This window comes from Nanorana parkeri, unplaced genomic scaffold (assembly GCF_000935625.1).
Source record: "Nanorana parkeri isolate BGI_ZX_2015 unplaced genomic scaffold, ASM93562v1 scaffold1665, whole genome shotgun sequence".
NCBI lineage: Eukaryota > Metazoa > Chordata > Amphibia > Anura > Dicroglossidae > Nanorana > Nanorana parkeri.
Genome location: NW_017307933.1, coordinates 162,100 through 179,369, shown reverse-complemented (window position 1 = coordinate 179,369; position 17,270 = coordinate 162,100). Strand labels below are relative to the sequence as shown.

Here is a 17,270-nt window from a genome sequence, read left to right as displayed (position 1 = left end):
TCACTTAACTTTATTGCTATCACACAAGGGATAACAAACCTCTGTGTGATAGCATTTGGAGGTGACCAGTACTCTTTATTGACCCTGTCACCTCCAACACAGGAGTTCTAGCACGGCACTGTGCTAGAACTCCTATGAGAAGAACGAGCAGCAGCCGGTAACAGAGGCTGAGGGAGGTGACAGAGCCTCACACCATTCCATGTGTCAGGCTCTGTCACCGTTCCACGCCCCCTGCTCTCAGCGCTCCACGCCCCCTGCTCTCGCTTGCCCGGAACTACATGTCCCGGGCATCGGGCGCTACGAATTCAACACCAATGCGCAAGCATCGGCGTTATGCATCGGGGGCATTTTCACAAATACTTGTGAAACTGCCTTGCATCGCTCCCGATACCGATGCTAGCATCGGTATCGGGACATCCCTAGCTAGAACCTCAGGTTTTCATTGCTGTGTGTTTTTTTTTTTTTTTTTTCCCCTCACTTGCTGTATGGACAAGAAGTAATGGGAAATATCTCCATTGAAGACAAACTAAAACATCTTTTTAGTGAAGTGGGAAAGGGTTTGAATTGATGAGAATGTTTTTGATTTGGTGAGTGTGGCTCCCTATTTCAGTGGCAGCAGCACTTCTGTTATGGGTGTCTTGGGGATGAAAATGTCTCCAGTGGGGTCATAGACAGAAATAAGAACCTGACAAAAAAAGTTACTTTCCCACTCTATCAAACATGAACAACATTGCTGGTGTTGGGCTTCAAAGATAAACAAGAACCCTGGGTTTTAAATAGGATGGTGAAGGGTTAGATCGCATGTCAGGTTTTTGCTAGTCATCCATAGCCACCGGGAGAGGTATTGGTCAGCAGGACAGGATGTGAGGGAGCCATTGCAAACTCTATCCACAACTAATACTGTGATAATGGAGTTGTATTGCCTTTGGGGAACGAACAGATATTAATTATACTCCTAAAAGGACTAGAGACAATTCTAGTGCTATGTAATCATCAAACAAAATACAAGAAGTAGATTCAGATACTATATATATATATATTTCAGAATAACTTCAGTTGTAGTTGCAAAACCGTGTATTTACTATGAAACGTAATACCTTTAATAAAAATTACATAGAAGCAGCATAAAAATAAAACACTCATAATTAAACCTAATTACAAAGTCTTTATCATCTATTCCAGTGGATGCCTAAAAGTTATTTTTGGGTCATTTGATTGCCATATGATACCCATTTACCAAGTTCATTTTTAAGGTTTTCTTCTCAGGAGGAGGAAAGCATTGGGTACAAGGGCAGCTTCTTGGAGAGTACATTCATTGTTCTCATAAACTTGATATGGCAATCGATTGATGATATTAAAGGCCTCTTCAGTAGTTCTGTAAATAAAGAGAAAAGATTAAGTATGATAGGAGCACACTCCATGCTGAGTATATGAAACTACTATTCACCTGTGTTGCGATAGGTAGTTCCGCAGATCCCCAAGGGTTTCAGAGGACAACATTCGCACCCTGTAGGTGTCCTCTCCATTCTCAGACTTGACTCTTAGTGTACAGACAACCACATCTGTCTGGGAGCTAGAATTACTTAAAAAAAGAATGCAAAACCATCATAATTGTGTTCTATTTCCATCCTTTATATTTAATTCAGTCTACTGACTACTCTCAGACTCCTGAGATCCCCTATCTAAAATGTTTAGTTTTTAGTCTTATCTAATGTTCTCAGATGGTGGACTAACGGAAATCAAATCACATCCTGGAAAGCACTTAAGAGAACTACGAGGTAAGTGTTTTTCCCCATAGTTCTCTTTAGGATCACGGGAGGACATATACTAACCTCCTCCCGTGACCCAAAGCTCAGTATATCGCAGGCTATTGCCCGCGATATACTGAGAGCGCCGCAGCAAGGACGGATCCTGACAATACTGTCTGGCTCCACCTAGCTGCGTGAGTGACAGCGGGCTCTGCCTACCGCCTCCCCGGTTCGTTCCTCCACTCAGCACTGGAGGATCGGAGAGGGGGGGGGGGGGGGGGGAATCCCTGCGGGGAGCTGACAGTCACTGCAGTTAGGTGGATTACTGTCGCATAGTAAACACGCATGTGTCCAGATGTCCCTGACTGATTTAACTTGTAGAAAACAATTGACTGACTGGGTTGCTTTTTCCCAGCTGATTGTCATTTTTGTTCTGAGATAAGCAGGTGTTGGAAATGTCATAGATAGCACAGACTGATAAATGCATGCATGGGCAATGTGTATCGCTGTTTATGTAAAGAACAATGTTAAGAAAGAGGCGGTTGGATCTACTTGTCTGACTTGCCGTCTAACATTTTACAGCTAACTATAGCCATAATTTCTATTTCACCACAAAGCAGAATTTAGCATGTGAATTATCAGCCCCTGTGTAACGGCATAATACAAAATGTTCCCACACACTTTTTTTTTTTTTATTGCATCTTAAAAAACAGCTTCAATGGGAAAGATCTGGCCTCCTAAAAGACCAAAAAAAGCTTCTCGGAATCGGACACCATCACCCTGGTATTTGCAGTTTTAACATGCTTGCTGGATAGTCTGTTGTAAAGTGGTGCTATCAAATACAACAGCCAACCACAGTAACTAGATGAAAAGTCTATTGCCTGTGTTGGAGATATTTACTCAACAGACTCCCTATCTATACAGAGACAAACATGTCTGTGCAAGTTTTATGTGGGAAACTTAAAGATCATCTTGCTCTTGAATCATTTCCTTCTTTTGAAATGTATTCAGTATACAGTGAACCTAAAGGGCGAAGCTAAGTTCATATGGGTACAGAAAACATAAGTCCAGTGCCCATGTTTTGCATGTTCTCTTCATCCTGCTCCAACAACGCTATCCAATAGAGGCACTTGTTAGCTGCTCAAATTGCATTGCAAATGCACCCTTTTTTTTTCTTCAATGTTGTGTACTTATCCTTAAATGAGAATTATGGGGAGAGTGAAATATACTCTTTCCCATATTTAGACCCGATGTGTTACACTGAAGCTGTCACACGCCAGCTCTATTGATCGGAAACTGAGTGATCACATATCGCTGATCGTTCATTTCCCGATCTTCTCCTTGCAGAGAGCGGTGACGGCAGTCACTGCTCCCGTCTCCGTTCCTCCAGTGCTGACTGGGGGGACGAACCGGCGAGGGGGCAGGCATAGCTGGCTCTGCCTCTAGAGAGAGCCCAATCAAGTGACGGGGTGGATGCCAACAATATTGTCGGAATCCGTCCGGGCTGCAGCGTGGCTCAGCTCTGTCAGCATATAGCGGGCAATAGCTCGCTAAATGCTGAGTTTTCGGTGACCCTAAAGAGAACTATGGCCTTCTAAGGATACACAATGTCAACAAAATACCATAAACCAACAAAAATAGGCATAAAATGCAAGTGTATATCTTTTCTATTGTATGCCTGGACCTCCAATATGTCTCCTGAACTGTTTGTGCAAATGGCATCCTGTTGAAAGTCGGCCATTTAAGAGCTCTCACGTTGCTGAGGTCTTGGTTGGTACTGCATTGCAGGATGTGGAGTAGGGCCTTGCCTATGCCTTCTCTGATATGTAAATGTTGGGTTATGCTATTTTTGTCGATTTACAGGTTTGTTTCTTCAAACAGGACCGTGGAAAGCAGAAACAGATCAATTCTCAGACTAGGCTTACCTTTTCTCCATTGATAACACATGGGGAGAGTCTACTAAGATTTGTTCTGTCTTTTCTCCTTTAGATCCCTATAGCAGACATACAAGATAAGGATCTAAACTTGTACAGAGCTGCAGTTGTAGGGCTGACTTATACAGATTGAATTGCTGATATTTTACAGCTGACTAGAAAAGCAGTAAAAAAAAAATCATGTTTTGAAGATATGAGATGTGGTGATTAATGTTTTGACACTTAAAAAAATACCAGAACACAAAGAAAAAAAAAATTGTCTCATGTCCTCATGATAAAAGACTTAAAAGAGAACTATGGGGTAAGTGTTTTTCTCCATAGTTCTCTTTAGAGAGCGTCCTCCAGTGACCCAAAGCTCAGTATATAGCGAGCTACAGCTCGCGGTATATTGAGACCGCCACAGCCGGAACGGATCCCGACATTACTGTGGAGAGCCACCCAGCTGCGTGAGTGACTGCTGGCTCTGCCTATCTAGAGGCCCAGCCAGCTGTACCCTCCACCGTCCGTTCCGCCAGTCAGTGCTGGAGGATTGAGGGGGAGGGGGAGGGAAATCCCTGCATGGAGCTGTGCCTGACAGTCACGGCTCTCTACAGGGACATGATCGAGAAGTGAGCGAGCGATGGTATGCGTTCACTCACTTCCCGATCTATTGAGCCGGCGTGTGACAGTTTCATTGTCACACGTTGGCTCGAACTATGAGGATGAGTGATTTTCACTCACCTCATAGTTCTCCTTTAAGGTCTGTACAGTAAAGCTGGCCATAGACGGATCGAATTTTGGCAATTTCTTGCTGAATCAGGCACCTGCCAAGAACACCCGGCTCTGCGAAGATCAAGTTAAAAATTGTCAGATGGACAAAACCTGCAACAAGCATAGGTGCTGGCCGCCAGAATAAATCAGCTGACAGGTAAAACTCCTTCAGGGTCTTTAGCGTGGATAGGAGAATCGGGTGATTTTTATATCCAGCTGTAGGCCCGGTTCACACCTGGGCATTTTGTAGCGCGTTCCAATGCTCTGCAAAATGCTCATACACCGAAATCCCATTATTTCCTATGGGTTTGGTTCACACCTGGGCGTATTACAGGCCGTATGAACGCGCTACAAAACGCCCTACGTCCAAACAAGTACAGGAGCTTCTTTGGGGCGTATTTGCCGCGCGTATCCATTAGGATACAGCCAGGTAGCCCTCGGAAATGCGCGTTTGTCGCGCATTTTTTTTTACTGCGAATCGTGGTAAAAACGTGCGACAAGCGCGCATATTCGATACGCCTAGGTGTGAACCCAGCCTTATAATTTAGACCAAAATCACATAAGGCTTATTATGAATATAAGTTCAAAGTTATAAACAAATGGCCAGTGTGGCACAGCCATGAAGGAGTTATACACACCTGCAGGGCTTCTCTTATTGGACCCTGAATATCCAAGACCTGACCACCGCGCACAACAGATTTTGGAAGTCGGCTCAAAAACTGATCAACGGATAGCTGGTGACCTGTTTAAAAAATTAAGACAATAAAGCCTATTGTAAACCTGAGTTACAATATATATTGTAAAAAAAAGAGAGAGGAGAAAGCATTCAGTTCCACTACATTTTCTTACTGACATCTAATAGAAGGCCTAATTAAAGTGTATGTATGGCTACAAGTACATTTATCCATGTTTTGTTTCTTTAAAAATGCTAAATGTATGGAAAAATACCTGTTGATCCTGCCAGAAATCCAGTGAACTAAATTACAGTGCAGTCTGCCTGTGCGTTTCACCAGTGAAACGCATCAAAAAATGTGTGTTTTAACACAGCACTAAGCTTAGGTGACCTTTGTGGATTTATAAATGGCTCTGGGTAGTGTAAAATCCCCACAGAACTGACATAATTAATCACACTCAGTATAATTGTCTATATGAGCACATGTTGAGACAGTGTTATACCCTGTGAACTTGATGTTTGAGCTTTTGCATTCCCGAAGGCTGTTTATGAAATATGAAAGTTAAACATCTTAAGGGGACCCAGTAGGTTACCCTATAATGAGCGAACATGGACAGTTCCCTGCATATGATTGGCACAGTTTATGCCAGTGACTCAGTCACTGTTGTGCGCACTTGCATGCACTGTTTTTTTCGCATGTTACCCTTCGTTGCCACAGAGGTTTTGTCCAAAGGAATGCAAGGCATGAGCCACATAACCTTTTGGACATAAAAGTATTCCAGTTCCTTCATTGTTCCTCCATTGGGCCCCAACAGGCCTGTATTCATGTGGAATGTGTTGTCCTTGTGATGAATCAACTGTGTTCTAATAGATTCTTATTATACAGGATTTATATAGCGCCAACAGTTTGCGCAGTGCTTTACAACATAAGGAAGACATTACAATACAATTCAAGACAAGATGGTAAGGAGGGCCCTGCCCGTGAGGGCTTAATACATGGTTTGTGATGAGCAAAGCCCTCGTCAAGCTTGTTTATCTACTATGTCCCTATGAAGTTCACTAATACTGGATCCACATTAAATATGTAGATAATCAACACTGCTTGCATCTGGAAAAATAGAATAATATTCGATGATACAAGGTTGCTGTGGATAAAATGACCCCATTGGAGCTGCACTTTAACACATATTTGTGGGTGAAGTTGGTGCCAAGCTTTCTAAACAACTTTGCTGATCTTGTATGGGCAACAGATGTTGAATGGCAGAAGATGCAAATTAGGATTTTAGGCCTAAAAGCCCTATTTTTAGGCAAGTGTGCAATTAAAGGCACGAGGAAGGGACTGTGGCAATTGCTTCATACATATTCCTTCATATGATTACATGCGGTTTGGAATAGATTGCTGTCTTTGGACGCAGGTTAGATTCATCCAGGGACAGCAATCTATTCCAAACTGCATGTAATTGTGCCACATGCGATTAAATGCGGATTGGCGCTTACAGATATGGATGCTGTCACCCAGTCATTACCTTGAACGGGTACAGTGGCCACAGCTAAACAGGACATAAGGGATTGCTGCCTCAGAAATTCCAAATAACATAGTGTAAATGAAGCCTTGGTGCTACAGAATAATGTATACCTTTAATATGTATGTACTTACCTGGTAACTTACTGGTCTCTCTTACGTTACCCTCTGTGCCTCCAATAGTTTGACCAGCGCCAGGAAATTCATCCCATGACCTTCTCTCTCGAAACACCACATCACGCAAATCTTTAACCTGCACAGAAGTATTTATCTTATAAGATAGTATATTTATTATAAGATAGTTAGCTGTAGCAAACTATCTTATAATCATATCTGCAGCAAACTGGAAGGACTAAGTGAAAGGTATTTACAAGAAATTAGTTTAGACTAAACCTTTACAATGCTGCTCCATATCATAGATATTGATTAGTATTTGGGAAACTATCCTTAGTAACCCGGTTAGTCGCTTACAATAATGGCTATTTCCCTGAAACAGAAGATCTGCTATACTCAGCTCTCTGGTTGCCCATGTCTCTTGTCTTCCTTTTGTTTCAGCGCTGTAGCTTCCCATCATATTTTTCAACATTGGACACCTCCAGAAGTGCAAAGGTCCCTACATCCACTGCTGCGCACCATCAGGGGTGTATCTGCCGCGAGGCAAACAAGGCGTTTGCCTCGGGTGGCAGATTCCAGCAGGGCGGCGAATGTACCGGCCCGCGAGCCGATACTTCGTGGCCGGCAGCAAGCTCACAAGTCAGGTACGCGCTCAAGGACCGAGTACCTGACTTGCGGGAGCAGCTACAAGGTCTGGATCTCTGTCGGATGCAGAGCGTGTAACTGAGTCTGTGCCGGCACCCGGATCCTTTCGACCAGCGCTCTTTCAGTGAACGCTGGCCGAAAAGATTGTGCAGGATCGATTGATGAGGTCTGCAGCAGACCCCATCAAACAATCGCCAACAGACCGGGACGGACGTTCACCACAGATCCTGTAGAGACCACCACAGATCCTGCAGAGCCCACCTGAGACCACAGCCAGGTGGGGTAAATTTAGTGTATGGGGGGGGGGGCGCCCGAGTTTTGTCTTGCCTAGGGCAGCCCCAAACCTAAATACACCACTGCGCACCATGGTTCCATCCTTGAACCCCTTCGTCACTACAGGATAGACGTGAGGTAGGGTTGGAGGATAGCACCATATTGGACAGCAGGGGACACAGGCTATACTCAGCTCTCTGGTTGCCCATGTCTCTTGTCTTCCTTTTGTTTCAGCGCTGTAGCTTCCCATCATATCTTTCAACATTGGACACCTCCAGAAGTGCAAAGGTCCCTACATCCACTGCTGCGCACCATGGTTCCATCCTTGAACCCCTTCGTCACTACAGGATAGAAGTGAGGTAGGGTTGGAGGATAGCACCATAATGGACAGCAGGGGACACAGGCATCCAACACACTTGGAAGTGATGAATGCTGAAAAATCTGTCTGGAAGTAACACTGGGAGAGAGGAAAAGCAAGAGGCATGGGCTGCCAAAGAGATGAGTCTTCATAATGAGTAAAAGAGAACAGCTCTTCTACTGCAAGGAACAGCTATTTATCTTTATAAATGACTGAAAGGGTCACTTTAACTGCATCTTCTTTTTCAGTAGATGAGAGACAGAATTGGACCCCTTTCCAGTCCTATAGGCCAATTTCTGACATTTCAAAATATATATATAAATCAGTGTTGGATGTACACAACTGTATTAATGCAAATGGTTCCAAAAACAAGATCCATCACCTAAAGCTCTGTGAATGTCCTTTTCCACAAATACAGTTCTGAATGTAAGGTGAACAATGTCTGTGACTGATTAAAAGCTCCAGCAAAATTATCTGGAGGTGTGTGGCCAGTGGGGTCTCTTGGCTGGTGGGTAGGGGAACGATGTGCGCTCTGTTCTATGTGTGAACAGATATGGGGGAAGGCGAGGAGGTGTGTGGGTTGGCATACACCGGGTTGGCAACACTCACCATCCGGGCCATACCTCCCCTGGTCCCTGTAGTGCGAGTTAGCCCGCACTCATCCGCGTCTCCCGCAACCATCGGTCCCCTTTCGTTGTAGGGCTCCAGCAACACACTGCGCTTGGTCCCTGGCAAAGGTTCGTGTCCTTGAACATTGGGACCGGCTTGCCCACTTCCAACCACTGATGCTCTCACTGGCATTCTGTCCTCCCCAGCTCCAAAGGTGTATGCCAACCCGCACACCTCCTCGCCTTCCCCCATATCTGTTCACACATAGAACAGAGCGCACATCATTCCCCTACCCACAAGCCAAGAGACCCCACTGGCCACACACCTCCAGACTCGGGGTTAACCACATCACCGGCTGTGATTACCACTGTAACCACCACACCTCCCTCTTCAACACTTGTGTGAAACTATCACACGATTTCCTGTAAATCACCCAGGACAACCTCCATGCAATCTTCCAGCATCTGTAAAATACCGGTACACCACAGGCCATCCTTCTAAGTGTAATCATCAATCCGGAACCCTACCCCCACCACAACACCTTGGATTCCCATCAATCCACCTCTCGTCAATGACATTGCGTCATCACTCACTTCATGGTAAGTTGTTATTTACCGCACTTCTTACTATTTCCTGATAAGTCACCTTTTGGTAGTAGCGTTTCTGTCTTCATTTTTTCTGTTCTCACTGACAAACGTCGGACACCCCGGTCCGCACATAAGAGAAGCAGCACACCTAGCAGTAACATCCATACCCATACGTCCTCATCCTCGTTTAGCGGTGTATTAGGGGACAACTCTCCTAACTTTTCATTGTAACATAGGGCTCTACCTAGGATAAAATCGGTATCTAAATGCACGGCACAAGCATCTCAAACAGCTATAAATAGAGCTATATTTTAAAGATTTGTTGTTGTGGATTACTACCAAAGAGAACTGTATACAACTGTCATTGGGCTTGATGAGATAGAGAAGATGGTTACTAAACCTTTATTTTCTTTTTTTCCTCTATTAAACATTTTAATTTTAATTTAACTTATTTAAACTATCTTAACTAATGTATCTGCACTACTAACCCTCACATACAGTGTCCAGCAAATGGCACTACTGCCAACCTTTTGCCACTTTAGTCAATTTAGGGATCCTAAGCCCTCTCACCTGAAATGTTACACCTTCAGGAAAGCGTGTCTGCAACTCGGAGGGGAAATATCCATCCATGATATCTTTGAGACATTGCTGCAAAACAAAACCAGTGTTCATTATGAGGTTTTACTTAATATGTTTCCTTGATCTACACTTCATTCTGGTTGGTTAACTTACCCGAGTTGATGGATCTTCATAAGATCGAAATGGCCCCTGAAACATAATGATCCCATTCTTGTATAATGTCAGCAGGATAGGGTCAGGGGGTTTCAGACGGGCTGCCCTTTCACTGTACTGTATTTGTGAAACACCTTCTCCACCAAGAACATTTAGGTCTCTCAAATTCTCAATAATCAGGTCATAATCAGGTTGGAAAGTGTTCGAAGAGAGCCCTGGAAATGTGTGGAGATAATCAAATTAGGATTCTTAAAAACTGTCATTTGCTGAGAAATGTGGTGTTATTCTCTGTCCGCTCACCTGAACTGCTGCCGGTGGTTTTCTGCTCTGCAGTGTTAGTTGAATCATCATCTCCAACCCATATAAGACCATAATCACTCAAGAAATGCTGAGAAAGGACATTACATTTATAACAATTGATAAATGAACGCTGTGCTATATACAACAAGAATTCATTCTACAATGAAACTTTAATAACGCATGAAATTTAATTAATGAATGGTTACATTTATTTAGATTTACAGCTAAGATCTGGTTCTCCACTCAATTTAAAACATATAGAACATGTGTGGGCAATCTTCCTCAGCATTTCACAGCTGGTAGGGACAAGCATAGTGAACATGCCTCTCACAGACCCCCAGAAACTTGATGCAGGACACATATAGACTGTGTATTCTGGCTATCAGGTTTAGTAGATCAGTGAAGTCATATTAGTGATCCAAACATCCTCAGGAATTGAGACAAAATTGTGCAGAGGTTATATGTGAAAAAAATCTAAATATACTCTATACTATGGAGCCCTTGGATCCTGTTTATGGATTCTCTGAACTTTAAAGACTCTTTCTAAATGTGAGATTCTGATGCCTCTAGGTATGTGTGGTAGTGAGAGTTGAAGATATTGGGTGCATCCATTAATCCCAGTGGCAGTACTCGTGCTGTCAATTAATATGGCCCCAGTACACTGTGGGAGTGAGCCCCCTGCATTGTGTCTGTGCATGCCCTGTTCTTTTGTTCTCATTTTCTTCCTTATCCTTTCCCTTTTTTGTCTTCCTCCCTATAGCTCCCTATTCTTTTCTGTCTCTCTTCTGCATTGTGAGGGCTTCGGATTGATCCATTCTACGAGGCCTATGAACAATAAGGAGCCCAATCCCTGGGTGCCCCTCTGGGACCTTTAATGCCTGATTATGTTTCCAGTTGTCTTATGTTCAGTGTCCACTCATATGTCTTATAATATGCTCGGGTGGCTATCTGCACGCTGTAAAACACTACATAGTTCTGGCTTTCAATAAACTATGATTATGTAAAACAAAAATCTAAACAGCTGATTTTACAGAGAGGTTTTTTTCAGTTTCATTTGGAACAGAATTTCCATTTTACTACCAGGTTCAATCCAAACAATAGACATGGGAGCGGTGCAGAACATGCAAACAAAAGGTCTGAATTTAATACTTGTTGACCGATTCCTCATTTGCTACACAATGATTGACTTGACAAGATATACTGTATAATTATGCAAATAAAAATGCTGACAACAAAGAGTTAACCTTGTGCCACTTTTCGTTATAGGAAATATGAAGCATGCCATTGTTCCTTCCATTCCTGCAGTGCTAGTTGCTTTGCTGCCATGCTCATATGTTGGCTTTATTAAATACAGGATATTTATATAGCACCACAATTTACACAGTGCTTTACATATTGTACATTCACATCAGCCCCTGCCCTCTATGAGCTAACAATCTAAGGTCCCTATTAGGGATGTCCCGATACCACTTTTTTAAGACCAAGTACAGGTACAAGTACTGTCCCTCATGTACTTGCCGATACCAATTACTGATACTTTTTCTTAACGGGACATGTGACATTTTTTCTAAAACAATACAGACTCATGATTTTAGGGCAGTTTCTCATCAGGGCTAAATACGGATGTCACCAGAACTGAATACATTTCCACAAAGCCGAACACATGCCCCCACAGCAGAATAGTATTCTGCTTTGGACATATGTATTCTGAGAATACATGTCCACAAAGCAGGATACATGTACCCAAGGCAGAACAGTATGCTGCTTTGAGGACATGTATTATGAGAATACATGTCCACAAAGCAGGATATATTTCCCTAAGGCAGAATAGTATTCTCCAGCTGGAACATGTATTCTGCTTTGGGAACATGTGTTCTGCGAATACATGTCCCCAAAGCAGAATTCCTCTCACCAGGCTGCGTCTCGATCTCACCGGGTGACGTGGACATCTGCAGTGGCTCTGAGAGCCCTCCACCTCACCGGCGATATCGGGACCCGGGCCTCCCCATGTCCAGTCTGGTCGACTCTCTGTGCTGCTGGGCCCCGCGATTTTCGTCCATCTCCCGGCCCAGTCCTCCCCGTCAATGTGCGGCGGGAACCCCAGCTTCTAGCCCTGGGGCGGTAGTTCCGCCCCCGGGGCTGTCCATGGCAGTGCCTGCACCGAGAAGGAGGAGATAAAGAACCGGACAGGCACTGCTATGGACAGCTATCTGCAGGTCCCCAGCAGGCTGCCGAGGTCCCCAAAAGCGCAAGAACACAGACGGCCGCTTCTGTTTGAAATTTAAAGGGCTGGTATCGGCCTTAAGAATCGGGGCATTTTCACGAGTACAGGTACTCGTGAAAATGCCTAGTATCGGCCCCGATACTAGTATCAGTATCTGGACGTCCCTACATCTCATGCATTCATACACACACACACACACACACACACACACACACACACACACACACATAATAGGGCCAATTCAGATAGGAGACACTTAACCTACCAGCATATTTTTGGAATAGGAGATGAAAACCAGATTACACAAGTACAGGGAGAACATGCAAACTCCATGCAGACAGTGTACTGACCAGGATTCAAACCCCCAGTGCTGCAAGGCAGAAGTGTTAATCACTAAACCACTGTACTGCCCATCACCTTCTGCATCACTGACCCCAAAAAGTATGTTTAAGGATTACTGACTTCACTCGTCAAATGTTTGTTCCAGATCAGACAATTAGAGAAGTAATGAAGCCAGAGACATATGGAAAGCCTTTTGGAAGCAATGGAGGCTTATATATCTATAGATTTCTCAGCGAACAGAAATCAGCAACCATCCAACGAGTACACCAGATTCCAAACAGAACTGAATTTCGGCATACAGTGGCACTAATCTTTAGAATATCAGCCAAACATCTTTATGTAAGTGCAAGCCTATATGCTAAGGCAAGGGTAGGCAATGCCGGCACTCCAGCTGTGGTCAAACTAAAATTCCATTAGGCATTGCAATTACCCTAACAATAGCAGACACAACTCCCAAAGGCAGAGGCATGACAGGATTTCACCACAGCTGGAGTGCCAAGGTTGCCAGATCTAAGGAGTTGCTTCTTTCATATGCACAGACTTCATGCTTCACAGTTTATATATTGTTACTGACCTCCATATCAGAAATTTGTTTCTGTAGTTCCTGGCATCTATTCTCCAGTTCCTGAACGTGCTGCTCTGACGAAGAATGACCTGAAAGGTAAATATGGTTATTGTAATGTGACACACTGCTGGAAGTTCTCAGATGAACAAGCCTGCTGCCCACCTGTCCTCTGCTTTTGCAGCTTCTTGAGCTTCTGCTCTAGTGCAGCAATCTCTTGATCCTGAAAAAAACATAGGTGAGATTTTCACAGCTTTAAACGACCTCACCCAAAAAGGGGGTTTTATTTCTGACCTTCAGTTCGATCTCCCGTGTTTGCAGGCGCACTCTGGCCTCCAACTCGCTTACTCGTTTCACTGTAGTGCTTAACAGATCAAGATCACTGGGAACATAACCTATAACAAAACAATGTCATTTTTTTTTCTGGAATACTGCTCATATCTACTGTGCAAGGCTGTAATGATTCAAATACTGACCCTGCTCTTTGCCCAATGCGCTGTGTTCTTTCTGCTGTGGGAACATGTTCAGGAATCGTGGACTTGATACTGAAAGGGGTAAACAAATCTCTGTCATCTATAAAACTTATTACCAAAACAGGGTGATAATAGAGTGATAATAGAGTGACATTTCAGGCAGCTCAGTGGTGTAGAGGTTAGCACTTCTGCCTTGCAGCACTGGGGGTCTCCAGATCAAATCCCAGCCAGGGTCACCATCTGCATGGAGTTTGCATGTTCTCCCTGTGCCTGCATGGGTTTCCTCCAACACTCCAAAGACAGGCTGGTAGGATAATTGGCTAGTCTCTAAATTGGCCCTCTTTGAATGCATGTGAGATAGGGACCTTAGATTGTAAGCTCCTTGAGGGTAGGGACTGATGTGAATGTGCAACTATGTAAAGCGCTGCATAAATTGTTAGCACGATATAAATACCTGTAATAAATAAATATTTCCATTTTGGGTACAGAAATCTAATAAATTACTTGCTGGTTTCTGTGGGGCTCCAGTCATGAAATGTCACACAGAAGCAGTAGTTTGTGTCTTTATCTCCTCCCAGCAGACTAAAAGGAAGGTGTAAAAATCAAATATGACTCTCAGGCATTAGGTGCTGCATTTTGGGGAGGCAGTGGGAGTGTCACATGTGCCCCTATACCTGTTACAAACTGAATATACAATTTCAGTACTGTCAACTTTACATTTACCAAAACTATTTAATGTGAGGACCTACCTTATACATTTAACCAATCTGTATCCAATCAGGCAGGCCCTTGTACTACATAGTTGTTGATAGATCTAAATGAGATTGTACAACCAGATTCCAATGTGTGCGGTGAGCTTAAGTGCCAGGGATATCTTTGGGCTCTGGCGGCAGATCAGAATGGTAAAACCTGTTACTCTGCCTAATCTGTGTACATTTAAAGTTATTATATTGCTCAGGTAAATATTTTGAGGCACCATGTAAAAGAATAAGTTAAAATTTTTGCGTGTCCACTGGGCAGCGACACCAACCTTCGCTCTCTTGCAGAGCTAAGGGTGCTGCTCCTGTTTATGGCTTGCTGTACACATTTCAATGTGAGTATAAAATCTCTGTACAATCACTTTGGATCTACAAAAAGTATGTAATATGAGCACCTACCTAATCTATCTGATCAGTTTACTGACTATCCAATATGAGGATCTATCCATCTATTCCAATCAGGCAAGCCCTTGCACTACACAGCTGTTGATAAATCTAAAGGATATTGTACAGTCAGATCGCAATATGTGTGGTGAAACTAGCACTTCTGGGTGTGCCAGAGCATTTCCCCTACTGCAAGCTATGGTTCTACCTGCCAGCTGTTACATCACTACAGAACACAAAAGTGACACAGCAGTCAGCACAGCATACAGAAGGGGACATGCTAACTAACATGGCAGCGTTGGATAGCAGCGGTGACCATAGCGCAATGGAAAGGTTGAAATCAGACAGGTAAGTAACAAACATGTTCTTTTTCAGGGTGCCCCGTTCAAATATTTTTATCCAAGCAACAGGGTCGCTTTAATTTGTCACTTTCCTCCAAGTCTCTGTTCTCATCTGCATTTGCTTGTGTTTTTGTTGGGAATATTTCATGCATTTTAGAGCATTATGCATGTTTGTTTTGGCCAATGAAGGTGGAATAAAGCGTAGGCTGCTGGGAGGGGGGTTGTCATAATCTAAGATGCACAACAATTCATTTTCATTGAAGTCTATGGGGTCAAAAACACTCTGCCTAGCACCAAAAGCTACTGTGCTGTTACACAAATCACACTGCCTCATGTTGCATGTATGGATGTGAATAGGCACCATAGAGAATAATGGGATTTCCATTATCATGTACTGATGCACGATGGAAGACACGCGGCTAATCATACTAGTGTGAATAAAAACTATGCATGGTCTGATACGGTCAGATTAGTATTAGAGAAAAACAAAACATCCTTATTTTTGTTTATTAATATCTATGTGTTGTTATTCTGTATCACTATCCAACGAATGTTCTTGCTTTTGTTCTTTATTGAAACAGTCAACTCACCTAGGTTACCAACAGGGTCTTTAAATGGTGCAGCTCTTTTCCTGCAAATACAACCATTAATGATGTAAATAAGTAGAACAAAAGCAGAAATACATTAGCTTGGTCTCTGTAATGACTTATGTGCAGGGCACTAATTACCCAGTTCTGGTCTGTCCTTCATGCTTTGACGGCTCATCCACCCTCCCGGACATCTCACTTCCTTCCTCGTGTCTCAACTGATCCCTACACTGCCCACCCTGTCCCGGCAGGGTCCTTATCCTTCTTGGTTTCCCTAAAGTAAATAAAGGACTGCTCATGTTGCACTCACTGCGCCGCCATATTGTTTTGGAGTCGGTATCTAGGCAACCGGAACTTCTGAGAGAGCGGAGCGCTGACGGTCACGTGACACTGAGAAGGCTGCGGCGTGTGTGTTTGTGTCTGTGTCTGAGGCATGCAGTGGGGTGCGGCTGATGTGAAATCATCTTTTCCTACTGTTTGTGTTTATTGGCGCATCAATATTTATGAATTAGAGGCTACGTTTATTATCTTATATATGAACAAGAACCATTGTCACAATGAGCAGAAGGTGTGGTCACGTTTAGGGCCCATTCACACCAATTGCAGTGCGTTCCAGAGCAGTAACTGCTGAAAACGCACAGTAGTCACTCACTAAACTTCCCCCTGCGTTATGGGGCGGAAGATTGGTGGTGCATTGAAGTTAATGGTAATGCAGCCACACCCCGGAAAGATGGCAAAACATTGCCTGTGTTCCATTCCACTGCGAACACAATCAAAAATGCTGCATGCTCTATTTTTTGCATTTGCAGTGGACCGGAACGCAGGCAATGTTTTGCCACAGCAAGGGGTGTGGCTGCTGTGCTATTGACTTCAATGCACTGCCCCAGAACGAAGGGGGAAGTTTGGTGAGCGATTTCTGTGCGTTCCAGCAGCTACCTCTCTGGAACAAGCTGCAATTAGTGTAAATGGGCCCTTAGGCTTTGCAAATGCGTGGTTAGGGATTCTTGCATCAGGAATACTGGGTGTGCCCATTCAGATGTGGCCACTGTAATCCTGCAAGTTAATAATGGTGACAGCAGCTGCATCTGCCCCATATGTCATTGTACATAGATGCTTTTCTTGGGAAGCAAGCTATCTGTGTCCAGGGACAAATATCTCTTACTTTACAGCTAGTTATGAATGATGTGTGTTTGCCATTTGTTTTACTTGTTGGATTTGGTGTGGGGACACACTGGGGGCTTCAGCTACTGTTATGATGTGCTTGGTGTCTGCTGTGTCCCTGTACTTTTAAGGAAGAATGGTCTACTTCTTGGTGTACCTGCACCCAATTCATCCTTTGATATGTTTGCTCCAA

General features: G+C 43.7%; 1 protein-coding gene across 1 annotated transcript; it reads right to left on the bottom strand.

Annotated features, from left to right (window-relative positions):
• Nucleotides 1-1,191: 1,191 nt before the first annotated feature.
• Nucleotides 1,192-16,351, bottom strand: UBXN11 (UBX domain protein 11). The gene is made up of 14 exons (XM_018571070.1): nt 16,227-16,351; nt 15,920-15,960; nt 13,850-13,918; nt 13,668-13,768; nt 13,539-13,596; nt 13,386-13,465; nt 10,246-10,333; nt 9,946-10,160; nt 9,784-9,861; nt 6,763-6,880; nt 5,071-5,174; nt 3,674-3,741; nt 1,448-1,573; nt 1,192-1,375 (listed from the first exon to the last, which is right to left on the bottom strand). Exons 1-14 carry the CDS (start codon nt 16,349-16,351, stop codon nt 1,249-1,251), a joined length of 1,398 nt encoding a protein of 465 aa, XP_018426572.1. The 3' UTR covers nt 1,192-1,248.
• Nucleotides 16,352-17,270: the final 919 nt, after the last annotated feature.

Bases quoted from the DNA above. Each gene is read 5' to 3' on its own strand.
- UBXN11 (XM_018571070.1), bottom strand. From the start codon at position 16,351: ATGCCTCAGACACAGACACAAACACACACGCCGCAGCCTTCTCAGTGT. The intron at 15,961-16,226 runs GTGAGTGCAACA...TTGTATTTGCAG, and splicing joins CAAAACAATATGGCGGCGCA to GAAAAGAGCTGCACCATTTA. The intron at 1,376-1,447 runs GTGAATAGTAGT...CTTTATTTACAG, and splicing joins AACTACCTATCGCAACACAG to AACTACTGAAGAGGCCTTTA.